The sequence below is a fragment of the Rhinoraja longicauda genome, chromosome 3 (genome assembly GCF_053455715.1).
Source record: "Rhinoraja longicauda isolate Sanriku21f chromosome 3, sRhiLon1.1, whole genome shotgun sequence".
NCBI lineage: Eukaryota > Metazoa > Chordata > Chondrichthyes > Rajiformes > Arhynchobatidae > Rhinoraja > Rhinoraja longicauda.
The window spans coordinates 77,606,347-77,624,505 of record NC_135955.1 but is presented as its reverse complement, the minus strand read 5'-3'; the positions used below and the strand labels follow the sequence as shown (position 1 = coordinate 77,624,505).

At 41.6% G+C, this 18,159-nt stretch overlaps 1 protein-coding gene across 2 annotated transcripts in view; it reads right to left on the bottom strand.

Annotated features, from left to right (window-relative positions):
- arb2a (ARB2 cotranscriptional regulator A) overlaps nt 1-18,159 on the bottom strand; it is a 378,083-nt gene that overhangs the window by 346,682 nt on the left and 13,242 nt on the right. For both annotated transcript variants that reach the window (XM_078396498.1, XM_078396497.1), the window contains exons 3-4: nt 17,442-17,543; nt 10,188-10,288 (exon numbers count right to left, since the gene is read on the bottom strand). In XM_078396498.1, coding sequence (XP_078252624.1) covers nt 10,188-10,288; nt 17,442-17,543 — 203 coding nt within the window. The remainder of the gene's footprint in view (nt 1-10,187; nt 10,289-17,441; nt 17,544-18,159) is intronic.

Below are 18,159 nucleotides of genomic sequence, written 5' to 3'. Positions count from 1 at the left end.
GAATGGGAGATACCAGAGGGTAACGGTTGACAATTGTATGTCAGGTTGGAGGCCAGTGTCTAGTGGAGTGCCCCAAGGATCTGTGTTGGGTCCACTGTTGTTTGTCATTTACATTAATGATCTGGATGATGGTGTGGCAAATTGGATTAGTAAATATGCAGATGATACTAAGATAGGTGGAGTAGTTGATAGTGAGGTAGATTTTCAAAGTCTACAGAGAGACTTGGGCCTTTTGGAAGGGTGGGCTGAAAGATGGCAGATGGAGTTTAATGCTGATAAGTGTGAGGTGCTGCATTTTGGTAGGACAAATCAAAATAGGACGTACAGGGTAAATGGTAGGGAATTGAGGAATGCAGTGGAACAGAGGGATCTGGGAATAACTGTGCATTGTTCCCTGAAGGTGGAATCTCATGTGGATAGGGTGGTGAAGAAGGCGTTTGGTATGCTTGCCTTTATAAATCAGAGCATCGAGTATAGAAGTTGGGATGTAATGTTGAAATTGTACAGGGCATTGGTGAGGCCAAATCTGGAGTATGGTGTGCAGTTCTGGTCGCCAAATTATAGGAAGGATGTCGACAAAATGGAGAGGGTACAGAGGAGATTTACTAGAATGTTGCCTGGGTTTCAGCACTTAGGCTACAGAGAGAGGTTGAACAGGTTGGGTCTTTATTCTTTGGAGCGTAGAAGGTTGAGGGGGGACTTGATAGAGGTTTTTAAAATTTTGAGAGGGACGGACAGAGTTGACGTGGGTAGGCTTTTCCCTTTGAGAGTGGGGAAGATTCCAACAAGGGGACATAGCTTCAGAATTGAGGGACAAAGGTTTAGGGGTAACATGAGGGGGAACTTCTTTACTCAGAGGGTTGTGGCTGTATGGAATGGGCTTCCGGTGGAAGTGGTGGAGGCTGGCTCGATTTTATTATTTAAGAGTAAATTGGATAGGTATATGGATAGGAGGGGATTGGAGGGTTATGGTCTGAGTGCAGGTAGATGAGACTAGGTCAGGGAGAATGGTCGGCGTGGACTGGTAGGGCCGGACAGGCCTGTTTCCATGCTGTAGTTGTTATATGTTATATGTTATATATGATAACATTGCAATGGTAAAATTAAATATTGCTGGATATCAAATCTAGCGCGAGGACATTCACACTAACATCGTTATCATAGGATAAACAGGAAGAAGAGATTGCGGAGTGGAAGTACAATCAAATTAGACCATCTTTTTAAATAGCAGAGCAGGTCTGGGATTCTGAGTGGTCTTCTCTTCCTTCCAATCCGTGTGCTCGTAATTTTGTATATTCTTAAGCATTGGTGGTGTTAGAATGCCAGAAGCTACAAAGAAGTACAAAAGGAAGTGTTGTTCTTATTTTGAAATGCACCAGCAACGAAGAAACCTTGTTAAAGAGTTTCAGAAAGATTATTTTTGGTGAGGTGGGCATGCATATATTAAGGCCTTGAAAGAAAAACACAAAGGAGAGCACGGGTTGATGTTCCAGGCAGAGATATTGATTACTAAACAAACTTTGGTTTAAAATCTAAATAAATGGAGAGGACTGAAATTTGCAACAATAAAATAAAAATTATAAACAGGAACATGATCCTGTGATGGTAGTGGAGAAGATACATTCGTTTTTTAAATTACAGTTGTTTGAGAACCAATGGTACAGTCAAAAAGAAACTACCAAAAGTAACAGCCAGGAAGAAACCTGACCCTCTGCTCCCACTGTTCTCCTCCTCCTCTCCTCTGTTCCCACTGCCAGCTGCTATGTGGTGAAAAACATTTGTGTGTGAAGATGGAATAAATGAGGAATAATTTTCAGCTGCTGTATTATGACAATACTTTCTCCTCTCTCCCATCATTTCAGCATTCTTTCTCTTCCATCATATCTTTCAGCAATACAATCACAAATGTACATTGTGACATCCCTCTTTCTCATCAAAACACACTCAACATACCATTGCTCTCTCAACAACACTCAATGGCAGCACTTTACTTGACGACAATTCCTAATCAATCCCTTCGAAATACATGAAGATCCTATTTGTCAGAATCCCCGTTACCACTGATCTCCAGCCCACTGGTGTGTAGTTCCCAAGCTTTTCCTTGCAAACTTTCTTTATTAAAGCACACCATTAGCCACCCTCCAATCTTTGAGCATATTACCCATGCTATTGATGATACAAATTTCTCTACCGGGGCTCTGCAATCTCTTCACTTACGTAAGAAATGAATAAAACACAATTATTATTTTTAACTTGCAATCCCTGACTAACCTTGCCATTGAGATGGCCATTGATCAAGCAGTTAAAGATGGCTAAGGAAAAGACAAAGCAATGGAATGGAGTAAATTGTCAGCTATCAAAACAATTAAGTAATTGTCAATATCACACTGCTTTCCAGGCTGAAGCCTAAGATATTTGTAGCAACTCAGTTTGTGAATATTGTTGTGTATGAGAGATCAATGATGGCCACAGTTCAAAAAGAGGTGATGACACATTATTCTCTATTTCCAAACAGCAGCCAGTTGTAGCTCTGCAAGTGGTGCACTGTACAGTTGATTGATAGCTTATTGTAGTCGAAAGATAGCACTTTGTTTTATGGGTGCAATATGCCAATCTACCTTAATGCCTCTTCCATATGCACTTATGTATCCCACTCCTGTAAAATAGCTGGCCGCAGATGGACTTTCAAAACTGAAGATGTTTCTGAAGGACAAATTCAAATATATTGAAAAAAAAAGACACAAAGTACTAGGGTAACTCAGCAAGTCAGGTGATATCATTAGAGAACACGGATAGGTGACATTTCAAGTTGAGATCTTTCTTCAGAGCCGAAACATCACCTATCCTTGTTCACCAGAGATGCTGCCTTACCTGCTGAGTTAATGCAGCACTATGTGTATTTGTTTGTAAACCAGCATCTGCAGTTCCTTCTGTCCTTGTATATTGAGAGGAGATATGAAAAGGAATACAAGACATAAACTTATAGAATTTGAAAGCAGAATGGCAGTTAATATAAAATGTAACAGGGTAGTTGCAGTAGTAAAATCCATTTTGAACCAAGAAGTAACCTATGTATTGAAGTAAAGGATGGAACTGCGATTTTCGGAACATTTTCCACCAATCTTTATCAAGGGCGACCATGTTGCTGATATCTTAATAGAAGAGGTGGCAATGATAATAAAGGGAAAACATGACGAGGAAAAGCAATTTATATTCTGTTAACTGGTTTTTGTAGTAGTTTTGTGGTTTGGATGGGATGCTGGCAAAAGTGAAGGAAGAGGCTGCAGCAGACCTGGTACGATCTTCCAATCCTTCCTAGATACAGAGGAGGTGTTAAAGATCTAGAGATCAGCAAAACTGCCCCCTTGTTCAAAATGAAATGCAATGACATGCATGGCAACTTTGTCAGTTTACCCTCACTGCTGACAGAAGCTTTTAGACAATAATCAGGGATTATTAAACCCTGGAGAATTATGAATGGATAAGGATGAGCTATACTAATCATTCTCTCAATGTGGCAAATGGTATTTGATTAACCTGACATAAATCACAAAAAAAGCTGCTTAACAAAACTGAGGCCATGAAATAAAGGTGTCAGTAGGAAGGTGAATTTAAAAAACATGGTCAAAGACATAAAATGCTCAGCTGTCATAAGCAGTTGTTTTTCAAAATGGAGGATGTAGTTATGGTGTTTTGCAGAGGTTGGTGATTTTCATTGCAAATTGTGGTATGCATGCACTGGATTGGATTACCACAATTTGCAGTCAGCACAAAGCTTGAAGGCATGGCATGCAGAACTGGTAAAGGATGTACCAACCCATTAGTTGGCAAAATGAGAAGACAGTACAGATGAAATTTAACAGAAGTATGGAATGATACATTTTGCAGAAAGAACAAGGAGTAACAATACAAATGTAATGGCATAGTTCTAACGGATGTTTAAAGTTGATTGGAGTAGGTTATTACTGGGCAAAGGAAAACTGGAAAGTGGGATGCTTTTAAAAGTGTGATAACAAGAGGTGGTGGCATACATGTTCCTGTTAGAGTGAAGGGTAAGCCAGGTGTGAGTAAGGACACTTGGATGATGAGAGAAATTGAGGCACTGGTCAGGAGAAAGGAGGCATGGGAAAGGTATAGGTGGCTGGTATCAACTATATTCCTGGAGAAGTTTCAGGAACTGAGGAGCATACTTAAGAAGGAATGGATAGGAAAGGTTTTGAGGTTTAGAGGGATATGGCACAAATGCAAGCAGGTGGGACTAGTGTAGATGGGGCATCTTGGTCAGCATGAGCAGCTTGGGTCAAAGGGCCTGTTTGACCCTATATGTGAGAAACAACGGATCTAAGTGTACCTATGAATATATTTTTGGAAATGTCAGATCACAATGAGAGAATGATTGGTAAAGTATATCTGAAACTGGGAATTGCAAACAGTGGAAACAAAATTAAAAACAAGGAGGTGATATTGATCCTTGACTAAACTTTGGTTCAGTCACAACTAGCGCATCCAAATCCTGGTCACCGGACTTCAGAACTGATGTGTAGTTCCTTGGGAGAATGAAGAGATACATAAAGGGAATGAGGGGAGCTATGGATGACAGATTTTACCAGCAAGATTATATTGAAGAAGTTTATGATGTTCTCCTTGGAACTCAACCTCAGGGAACTGAGTCTCTGCTCATCCCTATGCAGTTGGATCGTCAAATTCCTCATTATCAGATCTCAGTCAGTACGGACTGGCAATAACACTGACCCGCATCATGGGGGCATGCACCTCAAGGCTGTGTGCTCAATGCCCTAAGCTGTTCTCTCTATACCTGTGACTGTGTGGCCAGATGCAGTTCAAATGCCATGTTTAAATTTGCCGACGATACCGCCATTGTTACATGATTAGAGGATAATGATGAGTAAGAGTACAGGAAGAAGCTCAATAATCTGATACAATGATGCCAGAACAACAATCTTGCTCATTAATGAACAATACCAAGAAGCTGATTGTTGACTTCAGGAAGGAAAGACCATGAATCCATGAACCTATTGTCATTGGTAGGGTGGCACTGGTGAGAATCAACAACTTTAAGTTCCTGGGCATGCACATTTCTGACTTGCCCCCAGCACATTCATGCAATCACAAAGAAAACTCATCAATGACTCTACTTTCTCAGATATTCTAGGAGGTTCAGCATGTAGTTGAATACTCTATTGAACCTCTACAGGTAGGGAGTATACTGACGGTTGTATCTTGGCCTCGTTCGGTAATTCAAAATCCGAAGGACGAAAGAGGCTGCAGAATATGGTGGACATCGAATGGTCCACCATGGGCATTGTGCTCCTCACCATTGAAGGAATCTACATGAAGTGCTGCCTCAAGAAAGCAATTAAAATCATCAGAGACCCATACCACCTGAGCCACGCTCTCATCTTGTTGCTATCACTGGGAAAACAATACAGGAGTCTGAGAATCATTACCTGCAGGTTCAAGAACAGCTTCTTTCCATTAACCATCAGACTCTTAAATGACAATGCACAATCCGAACCACAAGCCTACCTCAGCAATGAACTACTATGGACTTTGCATAGGAGACACGACATATTTTAGCTTCCACTATTATGGTCTGGTCACCTGGTATTACTGATAATTTGTTATATTATTGTTTATTGCATTTATATTTGCTGTGTTGTTCCATTAATATCACTGTAAGGCTGCAGCCAGTAAAAAAATAATTGTTCCATTTCCCAATTAAAAACCCTTGACTCGAGTCCTGATTCTTGAGTTAAGCATTTTGAGACAATATTTGACAGAGGACATAAAAAGATTATGGCAAGTATAGAAAGTGTTGAGAGTAGCTGTTCTCATTATCTGATTGTTAAAACCTGTGCTTAAAAACATAAAGAATTCTAATGACCTAAAAGTTATTACCTGTAAAGGTGGTGGAAAGAGGGCTGAAAAAATGGTTTGGATAGATATTTGAGAAAAAAAAAAATCTAGATTTCTAGTGGGAAAGAACCGAGCTATTGCACTAAATAGAATCAAACAGGTTGCTCAGACACAAGAGGTCATTCAGTTGATTGAATCTATGCCAGGTGCCCAGCACAGTAATTCCCTCAGTCCCATTCTCCTGTTCTCTCCCTGCAATCCTCCTAATTATTCTCTCTCTTGCTAATCCAATAGCATTTTGAAGTAATTGATTGATTCTATACACCTTGTATACAAGGAATTTCAGATTCTATTTACTTTGAGTCCAAAAGGTCACTTTCCACATCTGTCTTGATTGAAGGGTCCTATGGAAGGATGAGGTTATGCTAGAGAAAGTGCCGAGGAGATTCACCAGGATGTGTCTGGTTTGGAGAACATAAATTATGGGCGAGGTTGGACAGTTTAAACTTTTCTTCCCTAGAGTAAAGGAGGCTGAGGGGTGATCTGATTAGGGTATATATGTTTTTATTAGAGATGTAGATAAGAAAGTAATTCTTTCTACCAGGATAGTGACATGAAATACAAGAGGGCATAGTTTTAAAGTGAGAGGAAAAGTTTGAAAGGGGATTTCAAGCGAATGTTTTTTTATACAGAAAGTGGTTGATATCAAGAACTAGCTGCCAAAGGGGGTGGGGGTGTCAAATACAAACACACTTAAAGAAACATATGAACATGCACCTGTGTACACAACACATAGAAGGATAAATACATAATGTGGACAAATGAGATCGGTGTCAATGGATACAAGGTTGCAATGAACATGGTGAGCTGAAGGGGCATTTTATGTTTCATACCTATGTATTTTTGCCAAAAAAGTTAAATCGTGCCTTCTGGTTCTGGAACCATCCACTAATGGGAAAAGCTATTTATCCTATCAGTCATATTTTTTAACTGCAGCTGAAAGCCTTACAGCCCGAGGCACCCAGGCATAATCTTAACCACGGGTGCTGTTTCTGTAAAGTGTGGATGTTCTTCCTGTGATTTCACCAGCTGCTCTGACTTCCTCCTACACCACAAAGATGTTTATTCTTAACTACTAACTGTAAATTATCTCTTGGTAACGGTAAGTAGTAAAATGAAGCAAAATGAAGTTGATGGGCAAGTGAGAGTTAATATGTTTTAGGATAACGGGGAAATAAAGGTGAAAGTAATCTGCCATTTATCTGCTTATTCAGCCAGCCTCTGACTATCAGTAGCCGATTACGTTCCTCCTTACTCTTTCCCACACCTTTAAACTTAGTTTGATCACAAATTTCATCTGCCACCTAATTACTCATTCAGCAAATGTATCTAGATGAGTATTGAACTAAAAACATAGGCCGACCAATGGCCATGACGTTTACCACCAGCAGCAGCCAACAAATCCTTCCCATCCATTGCCTAAATGCTTGTTCATATACACAGTCTGTTCCTAAAACAGGATCTTTAAGAGGTTCTGCATCTTAAGCCTATGGAGGTCTTGGTGCTTGTTTCTTAAGTTCTGGCAATGAATATTTTGCCAATGACTTTGACTGTCTGTCTGTCTGTTCAAGTGTTTTGAATGATTTTCAGAGTTACAGTGCTTCCATCACAGAGCCTCCAGGATATTCTGTACTGAATAATGCCTAATGGTATTTAGTGCAAAGGTGTTTTTCTGTGGAAAAGTTTCTGTGAAAGAGAGGTAGTGCTGAAATCATCTGAAAGGTCTCGACCCGAAATGCTGCCTTGTCTATTTCCCTGCACGAAATGCTGCATGAACTGGTGAGTTTTTTTTGTTGCTTTGTCGAATATGTTATCTTGTAAAGGTAGTAAATTTATACTTGGTGATTCCATAATTTACACAGGCAAACAAGAATAAAATAAGCAATATACACAGAATTTTACATGACATTTAAACAGATCACTGTTTTTGTGGTTTTATTATTTCTATCTTTGAGTTCTTTGGAATTTAAGGCTACTCTGACATTCCAAAAATATATTTTAAATTACTGTGGATCGTAGTGCCACACAACGGGCCCATGCTGCCGCGCATATCATCTGGCAGCTGGCCTGGCTCACCCGTCTCACCCTGCTCGTCCCCGAGGACTGGAAGGAAGTCGCGATGAACAAAGCACTGGTAAGCAGAACAGTTGCAGGAGGCAGTGCAGTGTACCTTGACGGTGAAGTGGTTCACAGCTTTACGTTATAGAAGTAGAATTAGGCCATTCGGCCCATCGCGTCTTCTCCGCCATTCAATCATGGCTGATCTCTGCCTCTAAATCCCATTTTCCTGCCTTCTCCCCATAACACTTGACACCCGTTCTAATCAAGAATTTCTCTCTCTGCCTTAAAAATATCCACTGACTTGGCCTCCACAGCCCTCTGTGGCAATGAGTTCCACAGATTAACTACCCTCTGACTAAAGAAGTTCCTCCAAACCTCCTTTCTAAAAGAGCGCCCTTTAATTCTGAGGCTCTGACCGCTGGTCCTAGACTCTCCCACCAGTGGAAACATCCTTTCCAAATCCACTCTATGTTTGCCTTTCATTATTCTGTAAGTTTCAATGAGGTCCCTGCTCAACCTTCTAAACTCCAGCATGTAGAGGCCCAATACTGTCAAAGGCTCATCATAAGCTAACCCACTCATTCTTGGAATCATTCTTGTGAACCTCCTCTGGACCCTCTCCAGAGCCAGCACATCCTTCCTCAGATATGGGGCCTACATTTGCTCCCAGTCCTCCAAATGCGGTCTTACCAGCGCCTCACAGAGCCTCAGCATTACATCTCCGTTTTTGTATTCCAGTCCTCTTGATATAAATGCTGGCATTGAATTTGCCTTCCTTACTCCCGATTCGACTTTCAAATTAACTTTTTGGGAGTCCAGCACCAGCACTCCCAAGTCCCTTTGCACCTACGATTTCTGGATTCTCTCTTCATTTAGAAAATAATTATTTTACAAAAATGCATGACTCCGCACTTTTCTATATTGAATTTCATCCTCTGCTACTCTGCCCACTCTCCCAATCTTCCAAGTCCTTCTGCAGAGTCCTTGTTTCCTCTATGCCTGCCCCTCCACCAATCTTAGCATCATCTGCAAACTTGGCCACTAAGTCTTCAATCCCCTTATCCAAATCATTAATAGACAACGTGATGAGGAGCGGCCCCAGGACCGACCCCTTGTGGAACTCCACTAGTCACCTCACTGGAGGTCCTGCAACAGCCAGGGGCTCGGCTGGATCGGGTGTCGTTTCAAGAGGCCGAGCACGCAGACCAGACGCAACCTACAGCTGCACAGAGTGGTGGAGCAGCAATGGAGGAAACCAATGGCTACGCTTGGCCTGGCTGACCCTGTAACGCTGCCAGGAGAGCAGGCTTTCATGACCAGGTTAAAAACTCTGCACTTACAACAACTGAGACTTGAAAATAGTGCCAAAACCTGGTGGCTCTTATATACTGTCTCAAAGTACTATTCCTATACATAGACACATAGAAAATAGGTGCAGGAGGAGGCCATTTGGCCCTTCAAGCCAGCACCGCCAAGCAATATGATCATGATCAATATGATCAATATGATCATGGCTGATCATCCAAAATCAGTACCCTGTTCCATTCCAAAATCAGTACCCTGTTCCATTCCAAAATATGTACCCATATCCCTTGATTCCATTAGCCCTAAGAGCTAAATCTAACTCTCTTGAAAACATCCAGTGAATTGGCCTCCACTGCCTTCTGTGGCAGAGAATTCCACAGATTCACAACTCTCTGGATGAAAAAGTTTCTCCTCATCTCAGTCCAAAATGGCCTACCCCTTATTCTTAAACTGAGACTCTGGTTCTGGACTCCCCCAACATGGGGAACATTTTTCCTGCATCTAGCCTGTCCACTTGCACTGAATCTAAGACGTGCTTATGTATACTAATACTTTTACTGAACAGTATGCAAAAAGTAATTTCACTGTACCTTGGTGCTTGTGACAATAAAAAAGTGCCATTAAACCATTGAACTAATTTTCCAAATTTGTACCCTGGTGCAGAGATCAGATCTGAAAATTATAATTTGACTCGCTCCCAATAATAGAAAAAAATTATGACTGGATATGTGGCAATATTTGTTCTCAATATCTCAACATTTGTTCCAGGTCAGGAACCCTTCATTCAAGCCAAGCAATTTGAAAAAATCCATATGGATTTTTTATTTTATTTACTAAATGCACTAATAAACAACACACATCAAATTGACAATTCAGGAACTTACTTCTCCAAGGGCTTCATAACGTTTCTGGTTCCATCTGTGCATATCTTCATGGTAATTGAACACGTATGGTTCCCCAGTTTTTATATGTCTTAACTGTCCCTCTAGACACAAGAAAATACGTTTACTTACTTTTTATGGAACCTTAACAATGTTTTACATTTAACACGGAGAAATACAAACAATCTACCATTTTTGTATTTGTTAGCATTAATTAATGCACTTTTTAATATTTTGAATTCATTCACCATGTGGAGGAAATTCAAGAATAATATTCAAAGAAATAATGTTGCAGATGCAAATCAAGTTATCTATTAATAATATTAATCACTGTTTTAAAAGAATTGCAATTGTATACAATGCATTGAATCTGGATCAAAACAAAAAGATCACGCTTCCTTGTGGAATTTCCTTTATTTTTAAAATAAGGCATCATCCACAAACTTGGAGTAAGCTTAGGCATCCAACAAAGAGAATCGAGTTTTAAAAATTTTCCATATCACCCAATAATAACCTGTTTTTGTGCAAGTATTACTAAATTCCCAAGTATTTTTTCTTAGTTGAACCCCAATGTTTTTTTACTTATATGGTAGATATGAATGAAGGAGCTTCTGATGAATTTTATCAAACAAAATTTACCACAAAAAGACTCAAACAGGTTTATTTTAAAGAAGATAGACACAAAATGCAGGAATAACTCAGCAGAACAGGCAGCATCTCTGGAGAGGAATGGGCGATGTTTCGGGTCGAGACCCTTATTAACACTGTTTAAATTGGCAAATTAGTTTAGAAACAGAGAGATTTGGGGCAAGGCTGTGGGAAATACCAAATCCTACTGCCTCGGCAGATGAAAGCATGGCCATTAAAGTTGATTGTGGTGCACAAAAAGCGTTATTTGGAGAAGTATTATCTCTAAGGTTGGATAACGCAACAGTGAGTGAACTCACTAATTGAATTGAAAACAAAGATTAAAATATTTAAACAGAAATATCTCTAAACCAGAAGATAAGACAGATCATAACACAGTTTATGTTTGTCTTTGGTCAGGAAAAGACATGGCAGGCAATCAAAGAGCATGACATTAAACTTAGTGGGGTAGCAAAGCCATGGATGAGGACTTTAGCAGATGATCTGAGAGAGGTCTAATCTGAGAAAATCTCAAATGTTTGCCAGCAAAAGATCTGGTGTCTGTAGATCAATCACTATATTCCTGATCCAGGCCGGGTCTTCGGACTGGCATCCCATGGAATGTGTCTTGCACATGCGTGGACGTAGCTTTATTGATAAGATATTAGAACAATCGATATGGTTGAGAGTGTGGGACTCTTTCTCTACAGTCTTTAATGCTTATGGCTAATAAAGAACTTTATATGAAGTTAAATGACATCGTCATTACAACTTCTTACATGGTGTCAGAAGTGGTCTTCCGGAACAACATCAGCTGGAAATCAGTGAGTTTTTTTCCCTCTCTTTTCTTCATGAGAGAGGTTGGAGAGTCTGTTTGCTCCGATGGCTAATGCACTTCGGAAGCCGGATCCTCTCGTCTTCGACAGCAACATTGGTGAACACTGGCGCATTTTCGAGGAACAGTTTGATGTCTTTATCGCAGCCGCACATTATGACAAACTGCTTCAGACTCAAGTGAATATGCTCCTCAATCTTGCAGGACTGGAGGCTTCTCAACGAGCCAAGCAATTCGAGTATGCGGAGACAGTCATACAACTGCCGTTGGGGGTCAACCAGAGGTCGTCACCCCTGCTGAATTGAGGGAGGATCCTGAGTGTCTCGAGACAAAATTTAGATAACTATGCAGCCATCAGACCAATCCTACCATGGAATGTCTTAAGTTCAACTCCCGGAATCAAAAGGAGGGTGAGACTGTTGAATCATTTATTTCCGCTTTAAAAACGGCAGCGAGGAGCTGCAGGTTTGGTGTGTTCTCTGATGAGCTTATTAGAGACAGGCTAGTTTGTGGTCTCACTAGTGACAAACTAAGAAAATAATTTGTGCTAGACTTTGACTTAACTCTGGATAAGGCTATCTCCATCTGAGAATCGTGAGGCAACTATTCTTAACACCCAAACGCTAACTAATGCACAACGATCTGCCACGAGAATCGATGCCATTCAGGCTGGGTTCCGAAGAGAACGTAAACCTGAAATAGCGGTGAGAGTCCGGCCAGATCAGTCTGGAATGCGTTTTATTGTGGGCTGTTCCAACTGTGGAGGAAATCATGCAGCAAAAAGGGAGAAAGGCCCTGCTTTCGGCCAAATTTGTCATGCCTGTAAGAAACGTAATCATTTCAGGAGATGCTGCAAATCCACACCACAGGCTTCCAACAGAGGGATAAACAGACAACCTGTTCACCAAGTACAATCGGAGTCACAGTCTGTTCCATCTGATAGCAGTACCGAAGAAATGGCCAATGTTGATGGTGTCACACTGCTAGTGGATTCAGTTGAGGCACAACGGATAGAGAATGACGAAGCCTTTGTTACTCTGCTGGTTAATGGTGTCAAGGTCGAAGTGAAAATAGACACTAGTGCAACATTATGTCTAAAAATGGATTCAAATCTCTAAGGAATGCCAAACAACCCGAGCAAGTAAGGGTATGCAGTACCACGCTAGTGGCGTATGGTGGCAGCAACATCATACCCAGTGGGAAGGCAAAGCTGCAGTGCCAAGTAGGGGCACAGTCATATAGGCTATCGTGGTACATTGTCGATAATAACGTAGTGCCACTGCTAGGTCTCGAAGCATGTCAAAACATGGGGCTGGTTTTGTTCAGCAAAGTCGTTCACCAGCTGACCCCGATTAAAGATGACACGTCACAGCAATTTCTTACGGAGTATCATCATATCATATCATATCATATATATACAGCCGGAAACAGGCCTTTTCGGCCCTCCAAGTCCGTGCCGCCCAGTGATCCCTGTACATTAATACTATCCTACACCCACTAGGGACAATTTTTACATTTACCCAGCCAATTAACCTACATACCTGTACGTCTTTGGAGTGTGGGAGGAAACCGAAGATCTCGGAGAAAACCCACGCAGGTCACGGGGAGAACGTACAAACTCCTTACAGTGCAGCACCCGTAGTCAGGATCGAACCTGAGTCTCCGGTGCTGCATACGCTGTAAAGCAGCAACTCTACCGCTGCGCTACCGTGCCGCCGTATAGCGATCTCTTCACCGACGAGCTTGGAAAGCTACCAGTAACATATTCAATGACACTGGATCGGGACGTAAGACCTGCTGTTCGTTCCGCACATCGCATCCCCATAGCTATGCAGGACCGGGTCAAAGCCGAACTGGACAGAATGCAGACACTGAGCGTCATCACGCCTGTCGTGGAACCAACGGACTGGGTGTGCTCTATGGTTGCTACTACGAAAAAGAACAAACAAGCGATCCGCATATGCATCAATCCTAGGGACTGCGCCACACTACAAAGGATGATGTTAAGGCTCCAGAAGCACAACATTACACTTGTTTACAAACGCGGAACGCTTACGTACCTGGCCGACACTTTGTCTCGGGCTCCCAGTAAATCCACGGCCCAGCTCGCGGCTGAGAAGGACACTTTTGACATTATGGTGGTCAACCTCATCCAATCGTCTCGCATGGAGGAACTGGTGATATACATGATTAAGGACGCCACCTTGGTTGACGCAACCATGGAGATGGTGGTAGATTTCCGCAGACGCAGCCAGGTGCCCCCGACACCGGTGAACATCCAGGGAATGGACATCGAGAGGGTGGATTCTTATAAGTACCTGGGTGTCTACCTCAACAATAAACTGGACTGGACTGAAAACACCGATGCACTATACAGAAAGGGCAAGAGCAGACTTTGTCTGCTCAGGAGACTCGGGTCCTTTGGAGTACAGGGGGCACTCCTAAGGACCTTCTACAACACGGTGGTGGCAACGGCCATTTTCTATGGAGTGGTCTGCTGGAGCAGCAGCATCTCAGCGGCGGAAGGGAAGAGACTCGACAAGCTGGTCAGGAAGGCCAGCTCTGTCCTGGGTTGCCCCCTCGACTCAGTGCACGTGGTGGGAGAGAGGAGGATGATGGCAAAACTAACATCGCTGCTGGACAACGACTCCCACCCCATGCAGGACACTATCACTGCACTGAGTAGCTCCTTCAGTGACAGACTCCTTCACCCCAAGTGCGTGAAGGAGAGATATAGGAGGTCCTTCCTTCCCGCTGCTGTGAGACTGCAAAACCAGCACTGCTCCCAGCAGACGAGTCAACAATAACAGCTAAGAGCACACAGAAAACTGATGACAATTTATGTATCTTTTATTTATACTGAATGATCTCTTGCTCTCTTGCTATCCACTTTGCTGCTGTAACACTGTAAATTTCCCCGGCATGGGACTGATAAATGAATATATTATATTATCATTGCAGACACTCACCTCTATCATTAAATGTGGATGGACCAGCGAGCAGCACATGCTTTTGTGCTCTATTCAGCCCTTCTTTCCCATTAGAGACGAATGAACTATTGATGACTGGGTCGTCATGAAGGGTCGCAAAGCAGTGATCGTGGTCTCACTCCAACGGGAGTACGTCGACGTACACAGGGGCCATCCCGGGACAGAAGCCACAGTGAAGAGAGCGAGGGGCATTTTTTTCTGGCCTGCAATGACGGATAACATTCTCCAGACGATACAATCTTGCCCCCTGTGCAACGGTACCATGCCGCATCAGTAGAGAGAACCACTTCTGCTGCACCCAGTTCCCGAATTGCCTTGGTCCCTGGTAGCGACCGACATCTTGGATTGGCACAATCAACAGTACTTTGTTCTTGTGGACTCGTACTCCAGCTGGTTTGAAATTGATCTAATTCGCACTTCTACTTCTACTGCGGTGATTCTGAAGCTAAAGAGGCATTTCTCGGTCCATGGGGTACCACATACTCTCATGTCCGACAATGCTGGGCAATTCACGAGCCAGCTCTTCAAAGATTTTGATGCGCAATGGGACTTCAATCATGTCACCAGCAGTCCTGAGTATCTCCAATCGAATGGGCTGGCAGAACGGGCAGTCCACAACACCAAACAAGTAATGGAAAAGTCCCACCGAGCCCGGTCGGACATGTTCCTAGATCTCCTCAATCTCCGAAACATACCACGTGACGCGACTCATGGCTCTCCTGCTCAAAGACTAATGTCCAGACACACACATGCTGACCTTCCCATCTCGAAGCAACTGTTAGAGCCACACGTGGTCCAGGCTCAGCTACTCCACAAAAGGCTGTCACAGAAGGCGTGCTATGATCGTTCATGTCGTCCCCTCCAAACTGTGCAGGAAGGGCAGACTGCCAGGCTACAAACCCAGAAAGGCTACGATCGTATGGGCACGGTCAAAGAGAAATGCCAGGAACCCAGATCCTATCTTGTTCAGTCACAAGGTAGCCTCTACAGAAGAAATCGTAGACACCTCTTACCGGTAGAGGAGCCAGTACCATCGCAGCGAATCCCGTACGATCCCTCGGAATAACCAGATGAAATAATGTGGACAGAAGATGGACAGGCCCTTCTAAATGACGAACACATGACAGTGGACCGTGAACAGTTTTGGAACAAGGTGCTCGCGTCTGCACCTGCGGAAGAACCACTGATGACATTGCTGCCAGTGGAGGAACCACCCATGGAAAAGTCACCTGTTAAGCCGGTACCGGTAGAGAAATCGCGTGTGAAGAAATCACCTGTGAACCTCGTGCTGGTGGTGGCATCACTGATGAGAAGTACTACTGAAGGGCCCTACAAAACTTGGGCAGGACGGGTCTGCAAGCCGAATCCCAGATACAAAGACTAATGACTTAATGTTTTTATACATGACCGTTGGTATGGCTATTGCTTTGGCTTGCATTGCTTTGCAAGGAGGATGTAGATCAGTCACTATATTCCTGATCCAGGCCGGGTCTTCGGACTGACATCCTATGGAATGTGTCTTGCACATGTGTGGAAGTAGTTTTATTGATAAGATATTAGAATAATCGAGATGGTTGAGAGCGTAGCTCTTTCTCTGCAGTCTCCAATGATTATGGCTGATAAAGAACGTTATATGAAGTTAAACGACTTGTCATCATTAGAACTTCTTACAGTGTCCAAGTCTATATGAACAAAGTTAGTAATGAAGGAAATGACTTTCACTTCCTAACATTCAGTCAAATGCCATCCAATGCTGGATAGTATAACTAATCGGAGACACTTGGGGGTGGGATTCAAAACTAGTGGCTTGGTAGAGTTTGTGAAGTAAGCTCAGTGATATGTTTTTTAGATGAGCGACAATAAAGGGAGACAAGGACAGTTTTTCTGCATCAGCATTTTTTTAAAAACTTTTACCCAAAAATAGATCCTTAAGTGTCAAAGGTTAACGATCCTGAAGTGGGAAGGAAATCAATGTAGGTGACATTTTGACTACTACTGAATAATGAAAAAGGGGACAAGACAAGAAGAAATGCAATTGCTTGGACAACAGAGGAGATCCATTCTGTGGTCAATCATGTCAAAAGCTGTAAATGTCAATGTATAAGTGGCATTGATAATCAAATCCACAAAGTACCTCATTTGAAACTCCTGCTACTTTTTTCAACTGTCCAATCAAACCTTGACTATTTATCATCTTAATCTGTTAAACAATTTTAAGTCTTTCAATATTTACCCTACTTTTTTTCAGTGAAACACTGATTTTTCAAACTTTCCATCACAACAGTGTTCAGAATGCATTTGGAGTATTGTGTACATTTCCGATTGCCACAGTACAACAATAGAGAGTGTAAAGAAAAGATTCACCCAGTCGGTATGGATTAGTTGGGCTGAAGGGGTAATTCCAGACACAATCTGACCTGGAATGGACATATACTTGGATCGGAAAGGCATAGATGGATATAGGCCTACTGTCGGTAAATTATAGTGTAGATAGGCATCATGGTCTGCAAGGACATGGTGGACCGAAAAGGCTTATTTCTGTGCTTTATCATTCCATGATTCTATGATGCATAGAATCAGTATCTTTAGATTTTATCCTGCTGCTAGTTCATATATCAACTGTTTAGTATTTTCATTAGTAAGAGAAACACTTCTAACTTTTGATTCAATTTTAACTGATGGCTATAAAATAGCTTTTGGATAGATAGCTTTTCCTCCAAATGGGATAATAAAAAAAACAAAATAAAAAAATAATTACACTACAATTTTAAGGTATTTTCCTGTAATCTGGAAATGCACACTTACTTTCATTAAAATAATATTCAAACTCTTCAAGTGTTTTAGGAAATTGAAGAGGTGGTTCATCTTTCTTCATTAGTTCTTCTAAGTCAATTCTAGATAGCAAATCTGGGGGAAAAAACAATAACATTGTTCACACTTTTGAAACTGAAATGTTTAATGTGAATTAGGACAGCCAATTATCTTATGAATATGCCATTTTAATACAAGCATACTAATAAAGGACATTTCGTAACAAGCACTTTGTCCAGCACCGTCGACCTTGAATATAATTTGCATTCTGTTTTGCTGCAAGTGCAGATTGATCACCTTACAATAAGGAAAGCTGTTTCCTAGTTAAACTGTGAACAACTGAAAAGGAGGGTGAATTAACTAAAATTATGAGAATTAAATTATATACAATGATATCAAAGCATGGGATAGAAAGATTATATCAAGAATCTAAGAAAAATATTAAAATTGAATTACTTAGACCTTCTAACAAAAAATAACTCTAAGCAGTAAAAAGACACAGTAGATTTAACTGTTCCCTTTCTGGAACATATATTGATTATTTTTGATATAATTATATGAATAAGAGTACCAACATTTAATTATGAGCATTAAATTTCCACAAATTAATAAGCAAATCAGAAACAATTTCAACATTCTCTATATTAAAAGAAACAGATATGGTGGAGTGTAAAGTGTGATGTCTTAGCAAATTGCAAACCAATATAAGTCA